Source organism: Parasteatoda tepidariorum, chromosome X1 (assembly GCF_043381705.1).
Source record: "Parasteatoda tepidariorum isolate YZ-2023 chromosome X1, CAS_Ptep_4.0, whole genome shotgun sequence".
Lineage (NCBI taxonomy): Eukaryota > Metazoa > Arthropoda > Arachnida > Araneae > Theridiidae > Parasteatoda > Parasteatoda tepidariorum.
In genome coordinates this window covers 77,777,649-77,790,643 of record NC_092214.1, presented here as the reverse complement: position 1 = coordinate 77,790,643, position 12,995 = coordinate 77,777,649, and the positions used below count along the sequence as shown (strand labels likewise).

Here is a 12,995-nt window from a genome sequence, read left to right as displayed (position 1 = left end):
GTGCAAGTGTTTCAATAATTAAAATATATAAAATGTGCAATGATTTAAACATTTTATCTTAGTTACTGGAATTTTAACAACAATTACTTAAGTATTTTACATATAATCGGTTATACTTTAAAAAAATCGTTTTCTTTAAAGTGTGTATTGTAATTTGAGTTGCATAAATTATTTACAATTATTTGTTTGGTTTGAAAAAAATATTTGGTTTATTAAAACTCACTTAGTTATTTGGAGTTTTAACAGCTTGTAAATTTTTTTATATAATTTAGTAAGGAAATTTTAATTTATTATTAAACTTATTTATCATTACTGAAACAGGCTGCATTTATATATTCACATATATGAGAAATGTATTTATTAATGAAAAGAATTTCAATTTCTTCTCTATCCATGAAAATGGTTTAATATCATTAAACTAAAGTACAAATAAAATTAGTGTTTTGAGTGATGGGAGTTTTAGAAAAATATCGAGAAAGTCTTTAACATTACAGAAAGAGGAAAAAGTTTTTTTAGAGTTAACTTCAATTGCCAGATAAAACAATTTTAAATTTTTTTATAAGCAAAATAATACTTAAAAAAAACAATGAACTAATTTAATAAATTAGTTAAATAACATGGAAAATTAGCAATATTAAAAATTCATTAATTAGTTCATTAAATATTACATTAGTATTTAGGCAAGAAATAATATACTGCAATTTACACTAAAATGAAATTGCATTACGAAAATGATTTGAAATTTAAAAGTACGAAACGATTTAAATTATTCAAAGATTTAGTATAATAAATTAAGCAATAAATATTTAAAAAAAATTCAATATTTCAAAAAGGGGGGGGGGAGAGCAAGGGCGGCGCCAGTAGGGGTCAGGGTGGGCAATTGCACCCCTGTCGGGCATGGTCAGCCCCTCCATCGGGAAAATTTTAAAGACTCGTCGGGAAAATAGTTTGGTCAAATTTTTTTCTAAATTATGTCAAAAATTCATTTACAAATGCCTAATAAAAATTTTTGTTGTTAACTTTTTAGTTTTTATTTATTTATTTTTAAGAATTAGCAACAAAAATTAGTAAAATATATTGTAAATTCTATGTAATTGTAGTTTCACTGCACTACTCATAACTTTGTCCATGCATTGTTGAACTAGAGACCGGATGTGATTAGACATGCGTGAAATTGACGACTTTTCGAAGTCCCTTTTAGAAATACTTTCCCTCAGACGCATCTTCATTTTCTTGGAAACTTATCTTTCAAACTGATATTCTTTCTTATGGAGAAAGGGGATACCTATTTGCTGGGGGAATAACTGACAAAGGCCAGAGGGATAGAAAGATCCTCTTCTTTACAAATTCTTTTTATGTAATGTGTTTACCAATAGTTTATGGGATCACATAATTGCTTTTTGAAATTTTCAAGCAAAATGAAAGTATAAGAATAAAATAAATTTTTTTCCTCTTTTTTTTTTTAATACTTTTAAATGAGGAAAATCATTTACTTATTCGGATTCAAGGTTTATATTTTAATCAACGCAATAGATATGCAGTCGGAAAAAAAGAAAAACAGAAACAAAATATTTTTAATTTATTATTTTTTTTATCATTTTCTTAGTAGTAAAAAGATTGTTGATTGATTCAGAAAAACAATTAAACTGTTCGTATTTAATATCTTAAAATATATATTAATGTTATATAATAATATAGTTGGAAAAATTTGTATATCTTACAATTTTATTTTATTTTATCCGTCGTTGAACAACCGACCCAATTTTCGGGTTTACCACTACTAATGTTCAACTCCGTAGCTTTGTAATTTTGAACCAATCCAGAAGACATAGAAACTCTTGAATAAGTACCCCCAGAGGTTTTGATTTGTTATGGGAACATGGAGGACTTTGCAACTCCACAGATTTAACGTGCATCAGTCGCCATTTACTACAAGGGGATTTCAAAAATCGGGATTCAGAATTTTTCCAACGCATATTATAAATATAAATATAAAAAATATTAAATATTTTATAACTATTTAAAACTATATTTTTTGCATGGCATTACCTTTGGAAGAACAAATTTTTGCAATTGTATGAAATTTTTTCGATTCAATCAAAAAGCAAAACGTTGAGGTATGACGAGATTGAGATATTATCATTCAGCTATTATTTCGAAGCTATTACTATGTAATTGCTATGAAATTAACAAAAGAGGACAAAATGAAAGATGTTTTTATATATTTATATCTCGTATTAATATTGAAAGTGAACATCATTTCACCTTATTTTCCTCTTTCAATCATAGTCCTTAAAATTATCAAAGCATATATATGTGGATAACCATCAGCTAAATTACCTTTCTATATAAAAAAGAAAAATTATTTTGCTATTATCTGCAATATTGACATATACTTCAAATGAATGTACAGTGCGCAAAAAAATAAATGGACCCACCGGAAAAAATTTTAATCTTAAGTTCGGATCTTCATGTTCTAGGACTCATTCTTAATGTTTCAAGAGGGGGACATCAAATATACTAATTAATTAACGATATTTTAAGTTAGGAAATTAGACATAAAAACGTTATCCGATTAAACATACCTTTTTTCCTACGGATTCGGATTTCTGACCCCCAAAATATAGTAGTTTCAATCTGCAAATATTGTTTTAATAGTTTTTTCAGGAACTCGCTTGAAAGTTAGGGCCCTTTAATGTTAACTTTAGTTTTTGCGTATTTCACAATATCCCAAATTTTTTTTAACGAATTGAAAAAGTTTTGCATACAATTCCAATCTGATCAATCAATTCCTATTCGTTTTACTAAAGATAATTTCATGCAAAATGAATACTTTTAGTGAACATTTATTATTATTTTATTTAAGGGAAGTCGAAAAACATAAGAAATGTAAGAAGTACAATTTTTTCATCATTTGCAATTTTAAATGTCAAAATACAAATTTAAGCAAAATCGGTCAAATAAGTCCTGAGAAATAAAATTAAAAAACTCTTATTTTTCGAAATTTGGTCCCCTAACTTCTTAATTTTTAGTGACTTAAAATTCGTTAACTATGCATTATTCGTTAACTATGCATTTGCTTTAACGAATATTATATTATTCGTTAAAGCAAATTTAAATCGAAGAGGAAAGAATGTTTCGCGTTGACATGTGGTAAACAATAATCAATTAACTGTGTGAAAGGTTATTCGTTGTAGGCGTATGTCAATATGTGAAAAGCTTTTGCAAGGCGAAACAGAAATCTTGGTAGAAAATGTGCTTTCAGATTTGCAGAGAAATGAAAACATAGGCAGACAAACAGCAGCCATGTATGGCAATTTTTTTTAAAAAAGTAAGTTAGTTAATATTCGTTTCTCGAAGGCAAATTTAAAATTTGTAAATTGAAAAATAATTACAAATTTAAGCTATATTGTTTGAATCTTATATTTTAATCCGATGGACTTACTCTTTTTCTCAAATGGAGAAATTAGCATTTTGTCGGACATAGATGTTCACTTTAAAAGCATCTTTGAAAAGAAAAAGGAATCGCAAGGAGAAATTTTAAAAGTCTCTTTCAGGGACGTAGGTAAGTGGGGTGTTCAGTGTGTTCAAAAACCGCCCATTGTACAAGGCAATTTTCCTTTTTTTTAATACTATAGATAATTTTTCTGTAATTTGAGAAAAATTTTAAATATTTTATTTACTGAAAAAAAAATGGAGAATTCCCATGACATTTTATTTTAAGGCTTTTATTAGTCTGTCACAGAAATAAAATAATCCTTCCTGCCTCTTTGTTGCCCATTCATCGAGAGAGCAATAAACGCTTCTCTCCATCCCGTTCCTCATTGATTTACCACCCACAAAGCTCTCCCCTCAGAAAAGCAGCCAGCTCATATTACTCTTAAGGAAAATGTTCTTCATTTCTTGGAATGATCTTATCTCATCTACTTTTTAAAATATCGGCTATACACAGATCCTATTTACGGTTGTAAAATACATGCCTCAAACAAAGAATTCTCTTGGTTTTCTAGGACTGCATATATATGTTAACCTTTTCAGGGCATAAAACTTCCTTGGCAATTTCTTCGGTCATTCTGTCTAGAAACGTTGTCTTTGACACTCATCCTAAAAGGGCTTCGTTTTAGATTTTTCTTATTGTTTAATGTAGCATTTAACTATTTAAAATTCTTTTCACATTTTCTTTCTGATTAATTTTTATTTGTTAATTTCATCCGTTAATTTCAATTTGTATTGTGTAATTCTGTTCCTGTAAATAAAACGTGATCTTTTATTGGCGATAAAAAGAACTTAAAAAATATTGGAGGTAAGCAAATATTTGTATTAAATCAATTTATGCTTTTATATTTCCGCATATATGTAACATTTAAACTGTACAACAAATAGATTTATTTACCAAATTTGATTATTCATGCATTATTTTATGTTTAATTCCCAATTTTCGTTCTTATTTTATGATTATGAAATCGGACTAAAAAATTTTTGAAATTGTGAACTGAAAATTGAAACAACTTTATTATAATTCAGTCAAAATTGAAATGTCTATATTACATTTAATTTCATAATAAAGCACAAAAATTTCATAAATGAATAGCTGAGAGTAAGTAATCATTCAAACTATCTTAGTATAAATGTGTAAGTGTAACTTAAAGTTTAAGTATTTTTTAGAAAATTAAAAAAAACTTTCTATTAGTATCCTTTCTTGGAATCTTAATGCAAGGGAAGTTACTTATGATATTGACAAATTTTTAACTATAATACTTCGTTGCATAATCAAAATTACGATTTATGTTACAGTTTTATAAAATTAAAACAAAGGTCAACAAACATTTAAATTATCAAAAAAAGTTACTGAAATTGTTAATTAAAAAAGAATTCAGTACTTTCTAAGAATGATTTCAATCAGCTCAAAAAATTTTTTTTTTTGTCTACTTAATTTCATACATATTTATAGCAGAGTCGAAATCCCTTTTTCTTTAGCTATTATATGCATAGACCTTGCGAGGATATCATTTAAAAAAATATACGCCAACTGAAATTTAGAAAATTATGAATATTTTATCCTAACGCAACAGATTAACAGGAAACCTTCACATCCACTTATTAAATAATATCAGTTTAAATATCAAAATATCAGAATAGTAGCAAAGAGTTTCTAATCTGAAATGAAAAAAATTATTAACCAATAATAAATTTTTTGTAATAATAAATTAAACGTAATTCATAAATTATCCGTATAATTAAGATTGTAACAATAAGTTCTGAACTAAACGAGAAAAAAAATATGCATTTAATACTTATTTTTAGTGATTATACATGCAGTAATATATATATATATGTCAAANTGAATAATTATATATATAACTTAGGAAAATTTTATTAAAATTCAGATCACTTAAAAACGAATCACAAAACAGATATGAAAAATTTATCATTGCAATCGCATTCAATTTCTCATAAATGATCTCATTATTTTTATTTGTTAACCAAAATCTTGTGTAAACAGTGTAAGCAAATAAAATTAACAATAATTACCCTGCACTAAACTATGTCTGATACTGAATAAAAAAGGAAATCAAGTTAAATAAAAGAGTAAACTAGCTTTAAAATAATGCTTTAATTCCAAGAGTTTAAAGATATTTTATGCTTTGACTTGAAGTATCCAACTCCTTAATTAGGATTTATCGTCAACACAAACTAATGAAAAAAATCTTTGTTTCGGAAAAGGTTTTAATATTCTTAAAAATGTAAGGGGTACCATCTATTTCTCTTAAAAATGAAATTTAAGTAGAAATTGCTTTAAAAAAATATCATAAAGTCATAATTGACGTACATGATACAAACATTTAAGATTAAGAATGATTATTAAGATTAATTAAGAATGGTAAGAATATTATATATATATATATATTTCAACGCTGCTTAACTATATATATATACAATATTTGTGTGTATGAGTATAAAACTTTTAAACACATAATGCGTTATACTGATTAAGTAACGAAAACGTTGTTTTTAAAGTCAACAAATTTAAAAGAATTAATTGTTTCTCTGATATTTAAATTTAATTTAGTGTGATGAGTAATTCTTTAAATGTTAAAATGCGCGCTGCACTTCTATTGATATCCAAATTTGATAGTCAGTGACCTTACGAAACACGGATTTTTTCATTCAATATTTATTTACGAAATATTTTGAGGCTTTGTATCTAATTTTTTTTTCTTGTGCTGTATATCTTTTTCATTTATTAATAATTTTTTGTTACATTATTAAAGTTTTACACCTTCTATTCAATAATGTAGTTTAACAGGATATTATTGAAATAAAGAAAAAGAAAAATTTGTGCGAAGATACATTCATTTACCGACTTCTGTGAGTGTACTGTATATATATCTACGAGTAATTTTCGTTAAATGCGACAATTTAATGTAACTGCTATTGAAATCTGATATCATAGAATAAAATGAAATTTTTTTGTAAAGTTTATTTAACACCATTATTATTAGCTTTTTGGAATGATTTTACGCATTGTTATTTTCCTGCATTCTCTAAATAATTAATATAAACTATATTATTCAATCTGAACTGTTTAATAAAGTTTTGAGATTAATAGCACAAAGACTAACTAAAAATGAAATGGAACATGGAAGTAAAAGCTATAAAATTATAAATTGTAATTTTTCTGGCACTTGAATGCCAAGGAATAATTGCAAACTGCTAAATGCTTGTAAACTATTGTACATTGCTCTCTATAAGGCATTAACTAGAGTTACTTTAATAAACGAGTTTTTTTTTTAAAAGAAATATAGTATTCCAATCCAAAAGGTTAAAAATTAAAAAAAAAATTCCTATGTGTCGTATTTTCTTAAAATTACCCATGTATTCTACTTTGTAAAGAATTCATTTTATATATATATTATTTTGGCTGCTTAAACGCATTATAATTTGCGGTGAACAGATGAATTTTTATTGATATTTTATACGTCAATTTTTGACAATACGAGGGTTGCTATTTATATTTCTGGCCTAATAATGAAAAAACAAATATGTAGGATCGAAATTGGTTTTATTGTTTTTCAAAATATTCTCCATGATGATCAATACACTTTTGCATGCGTTTGAACCAATTTTTAAAGCACTTTTTACAGTCCGATTGAGGTGACTCTAAAACATGCGCTTTGAATGCATCAACCGCTTCTTCGGGGGTCGAAAATCGTTGTCCACGTAATTTATTTTTGATGTGTGGGAATAAGAAGAAGTCATTGGGTGCCAAATCAGGGCTGTACAGCGGATGACCCATCAGTTCGATCTTTCGCTCCGTCAGAAATGCCTTTGTTTGAGTCGATGTGTGAGAGCTCGCATTGTCATAATGAAGAATGATTCGCCTGTCCTTCTGCTTTTTTCGAATTTCTCCGATGACTTCTGGCAAACAAATGGTGGTGTACCATTCAGAATTGACCGTCCTGCGTTGCTCTAACGCCACTGTTGCCACATGACTGTTAATGCCGAAGAAACAGGCAATAATTTGTTTCGATGTGCTTCTTCCTCGAACAACTTTTGTTAGTAAATACACAAGTGGGCAACCTTTGTGCTAAAATACAAACTAAAGTAGACAGCCGTTGCACTGATGAAGGTTGCCCTTTGAGCATCCGAAACAGCTGTCTGCTTTTAATAATATTTTTGTGCTCTTTAACGTTGTCTACCTTAGTTCGAACTTTTGTTAGTTTTGCCTCGTCTTGGAAGACCCATACAGTTGACTGCTGTTTTGTTTCCGGCTCATATGCATAGATCCATGATTCGTCACCTGTGTAGATGTTATACACAGCCTTTGATGTACCTTGAACGTATTTTTCCAACATTTCCTTGCACCAATCGACACGAGCCTTTTTTTGAGCGTTTGTCAGATTATGCGGGATCCAACGCGAACAAATTTTTTTTACGCTCAAATGTTCATGCAATATTTTATTGATGCTAGTCATACTAATGTCCAAAGACGCCTCTATCTCACGGTATGTCACATGACGATCTTGCTTTATCAGTTCACGCACAGCATCGATCTTTTCTGGCACAACAACGGATTTTGGACGACCTGCACGGGATTCGTCCTGGATCGAACATCGACCACGATTAAATTCGTTATACCAATTTTTTACAGTGCTGTAGGATGGCGCTTTATCGCTGAATAAAGAATTAAGTTCATCGAAGCACTCTTGTCTTGACAATCCACGTCGAAAGTTATGAAAAATAATGGCACGAAAATGTTCACGATTCAATTCCATTTTTTGAAAGAGAAGAACTTTTCAATTTACTGTCAACAACACAAATGAAGCTATAATGGTAAATCGTCTGCTGAATTTATGTTTAAAAATATCAAACTTTCGATTAAAATCGTCTGCGGTCGCCTAGCAACACTTACTGTTGCCAAGGCCAGAAATATAAATAGCAACCCACGTAACGGTGGTTTTATTTTAATGTTCTTTTTATTTGAATTTCGCTTATTTCCCAATCGAAGAGAAGCGTTCAACGACGTTTATGGCTTGTCTTTATTTTGATCTTCATTTAGATCACTGGTTGTGATTTTTAGCTTTTAAATGAAGCTTACCGAGAAAATTTCTGTATTAGATTATTTTATGAAAATCAAAAAGAGTTTACTTGTATGTATGTCACTGGTTTAATTATATTACATCTAGATAATAAATTCCTCAATCATGAAATTCCCCCCCCCATGAAAAAACTATACGTGCTTGGTCTCTTTGTATTTATTTACAATATATATTAACATCGAGTCCCCTGATTAAAATAGCCTTTTTTTTTTGTCCGTAAAATTATGCTATCTAACAATTAAAAAAAAATCGAATTTTATAATTTTATGAGCATAACCATTTCAAAGTTCGTTCAAAACGGGGCATGATATCTTCAGATAGAATACGTGGATGCAAAAAATGTACTTAAAACTTTATTTGCAAAACATTTAAATGATTCAAAAACCAATCGATGCATATAAAAATAAAATTTGAAATCAAAATGTTCTTTAAATGTTTTGTTAAATGTCCATGAAATTTCAAATTTTTATTAACGAATAATTTTTGCGTTATGAGAGTAAGAAGCGTAGAATTTTTTTGAAAAATTATTTTTCTTCATTTCAGAAATAATTTTTACGCTTGCAATGTATGGTAAATTGCACCATACAGTACAAAATACATCGATAACAGAAATTTTTTTTTATTTAAATTTACATTAAAAGGAATCTGCACATTATAGTATCAATATTAGTGATTTTAGAAACACACTTGAAAAAAATGATGTGAGAAAAAAATGTAAAGTATAAAATTCGTTTTAATTTAGATATTTTGAACTTATATTTGTTTGAGCCCCCCTGTCGGGAGAGACTTGACCCCTTGTCGGGCAGAGTCTGGTGCCACCCTTGGGGGGGGGGGAGAAAATAAAAATGATCTCTTTGTTAAAGGTAAACTTTTGGTTTGAATAGAGGGTTCAAACGTAAAAAAGAATACAAACTATTTAAATCTATTCAAACAGAAATGCTCTAGCACAGTGAGTGATTTACGATGACAACTTATATGCTTCTCAATTTGTGAGCAGTAGGAGGTAGAAGTGGAAGGAAATATTCTGGTTGAGAAAAACTCTGGTTCGCCGCTCCAGGGACAGAACATGAACCCGAAAATGCTTGGGCAAGCTGTTTTTAGTATAGAAATCATGCCTGAGATACGCCAGGAAGGTTAAATATTGAATAAATAAACAGAAATGATTTTTCTTTAAATTAGCAAAAGAAAAAAAAATGGGAAAAAGTAGACTTACTAAAATCAGCCATCTCCTTTTATCCATGTGCTCATCATGTTGCATCATTTTACTCGAATGTTTAAATTTAAAAATTGTACATTTCCGAAAGTAAAAATAATGAAGTTGACCTTCAGCTAAAAGTGGGATTAAAGGGGGAGAAGAGATTGTACTTTTGTTGATCCTTGTAAGAGACTATTCCAGAGGTGGTAGTGGGGAGGAATTCAGTAACGACGTTTTGGTTGAAAAGGAGAGTGTCTGCTGCGCTATCGTTACATTCATGCAAACTATTTTCCCCCAGCATTGTTAATTCCTTAAATTTTTATGGATCCTAAATTATAAGAATAGATCAAGGCAAAAGTTAAAAAGAGGAAGAGTAGTAATGAAATTATGGATAATCCTTTCAACAAACTAGAATTTTTTAAGCTCAAGTAAAAGAAAAATCACCAGATAAGTCGCACCATTAGATACGCTGCAATACTAAAATGTAATGTTTTTAATCATAAACGCTGTTTTGTATCTCAGCAAAATTACAGTAGCAAAAATTGACCGTACATTCCGTTCTAATGCAACTTTTATGGAAATGTTTAAAGGAACTGCTCCTTGAAATTTTAAGAGTTCCTTCAAAAATCTTGATTTTTGTTCAGCTAAAAATATTTTGTTAAATGTTTATTATATTTACTCTGAACATTATAATATGTTAAGTTTTTATAAAAGCAATATAAAAAATATCCTGTATGAAATTACAACTATGAAATACTTTTTGGTCTGAATAATTCTCTTTTTACAGTTTAACAGTTGTTACAAAGATCTTTAACTCTCTAAAAAAAACAGTTTAGTTTTAAAAATAAAAAAAAAACTTAAAGAAAAGAAAGTACATGGAGTTATTAAAGGTAAATGAAATCAAGATTGAAATAAAGATAAGAAGTTAAAATTAGTAAAATTTATTAAACAATCAATAATGTAAAAGTGGAAATGTATACACAAAAAGAGTAGCTGCCTTTGACAACCACCTGGTCCACTTACAGGAACTCATCACTTTTTGTATCCACATTATCCTACCTGCATGAGGTGGAACTGTAACAGCAGAAAAGCTTCTCCTTGATAAATGAGTAAGAAATACATATGCAAAAAGGCTAGCCACCCTCTTCAACCCCCTGGTTCAGCAACTGGAACTCACTTGTTTGCCCTACGTTATATTTCACTTGCATACATTATATTTCACCTGCATGAGGTGGAGCTGTAAATTAAGTTGTAACAACAGAAAAGCTTCTTTTTGATAAATATTAATACTTTTAAAAATCTTGTTGCTTCTACTTTTTCTAATTATTTTATCATTTTAAAAATCTCTTCATAAATAATCTGATCCTTATAAAGAATTTTAAGAAAGTTAGATCAATGAATATTTATTTGATGCATCAGAAATTTTTAGACAGTAAAACCTCCGAACAACGGATTCTTCCAGAACTCTGACTATGTGATCGATGTTAAGAGATAGCTTCTATTCAGAATTATCAATGCAGTGGTTGTTAAAAATAATGCGAACAACATGAAACTGTATTACCAAATTGTTAGAGCTTGTGAGATAAAGAAGAAACATGAGAACTTGAAGAAGCTTTCTCATATTGTAAAACAATTGTTCTTGAAATGTTAGAGAGGAATGCTATGGAGTTGTGTGTGTAACTATTCTTGCTGAGGATAGTGACAGTGAAATAAGTTACTTTTTTTAAAAATTAAATAGGAGATACTGAAATAAAATCAAAATTTTAAAAGGAATTTTAGCTGTTTTCAATGAAACCAAAATTTAAAACAAAGACAAGGAAATAAATAGTAAAGGAAAACACAAGCATTTACAAGAATTGGTTTAATTAAAACACTTATGAATATATAATAAATGTTAGTTTTATTAATTTTTTACAATAATTTTAATGATTATCTATTTTTTTAGGAATGCCATCAGTTGAAGTAGGTTTAAATGATATTATACGTCAAGGGAAAGAAGTAGTGGGTCGTTATGATATCATTCCAGTTGTTACAGAAGAATGGATTCGGCTAGAAGATTGCGAGTTCCACGCATGTGTCATTCAAGATGAATTTTATAAGAATCGTGTCATAAAGTAATGATTGTTTGTAGCTCTTTTATATAAAAATGTAACCTTTTATGTATATGTGTATAGGTGTGTTTTCAGAAACTGGCAGTCATAGATACACATGCATAATTTAGCCTTCTAACCCAGGACTTTAGAGCGAGGATGTCCTTTTATAAGAAATATTGTATTTTTGGTCTGGGGGAGCTTTAAAATTTCCTTGGACAAATTTTAAAGCTATATCTAATTTTGCCCTCAGTTTCCACTTTTTATCAATTTGAAGATGACAATAAACAGGATGATCAGTGTGGAAAAAAGTACTAGGATATAGTGCAGTAATCTCTGATGAATTACTACACAAAGGGAAGTGATGTTCCATATTGCTAGCAGTAGAATTGCTAGAAGTTACTTAACTGAAGGGACTGTTTCTCTTCTCTTTTGATTACCATTCAAAATCATTAGAAAAACCGAAGTTTGATTTTGAGATCCAAGAATACAAATTTTTTTGTATTTCATTAGTTCAATTAAGACCAGAAGATGCTTACCTATGTTTTCCAAAACTCTCCATTTTCAGATAGGACTAGGATTAAGAATATATATATCAAAGTATATCTATTGTTAGTCCTTAAATTATTAACATAAAAATAAAGAGTCTTATTTGACAAACAAATTATAATCTTTCTCCTTATCGTCAATAATGTTGAGTAGTTTGATGCTCTTCAATTTTCACATGTACTGTCATAGAACATGGACAGTTAATTTCCGCATCAAGATTGACAATATAAATGACGTAAATTAATCTGGTAGATTGTTAGGTTAACTCTTAAGATCATGAGGATGGTATAGTAAAAGTTCGACTATCGGAAATATGCAGGAAATTTTAAAATTTTGGATAAGTGAAAATTCCAGATATTTGAGCTCTGAAAATTTCAATTTTTAATATTACCTTATTTTCTGCCAAAAATTCCACATTTAAAAAAATTGCAATCAATAGTTTTCAAAAATTAATAATGATATAAATGGGAAAACTATACAAATTGTCTGCAAAAATTAATAAATTAGTCTATAAAAAATAAAACTGAAATTGTGGAATAAAAAGACCAAAAAATTTGTTCG

At 28.8% G+C, this 12,995-nt stretch overlaps 1 protein-coding gene across 1 annotated transcript in view; it reads left to right on the top strand.

The window, feature by feature from the left end:
- The window catches only part of LOC107445132 (stoned B), a 69,791-nt gene that overhangs the window by 26,242 nt on the left and 30,554 nt on the right, over window positions 1–12,995 (top strand). The window contains exon 5 of the mRNA XM_016059469.3: window positions 11,741–11,909. Coding sequence (XP_015914955.2) covers window positions 11,741–11,909 — 169 coding nt within the window. The remainder of the gene's footprint in view (window positions 1–11,740; window positions 11,910–12,995) is intronic.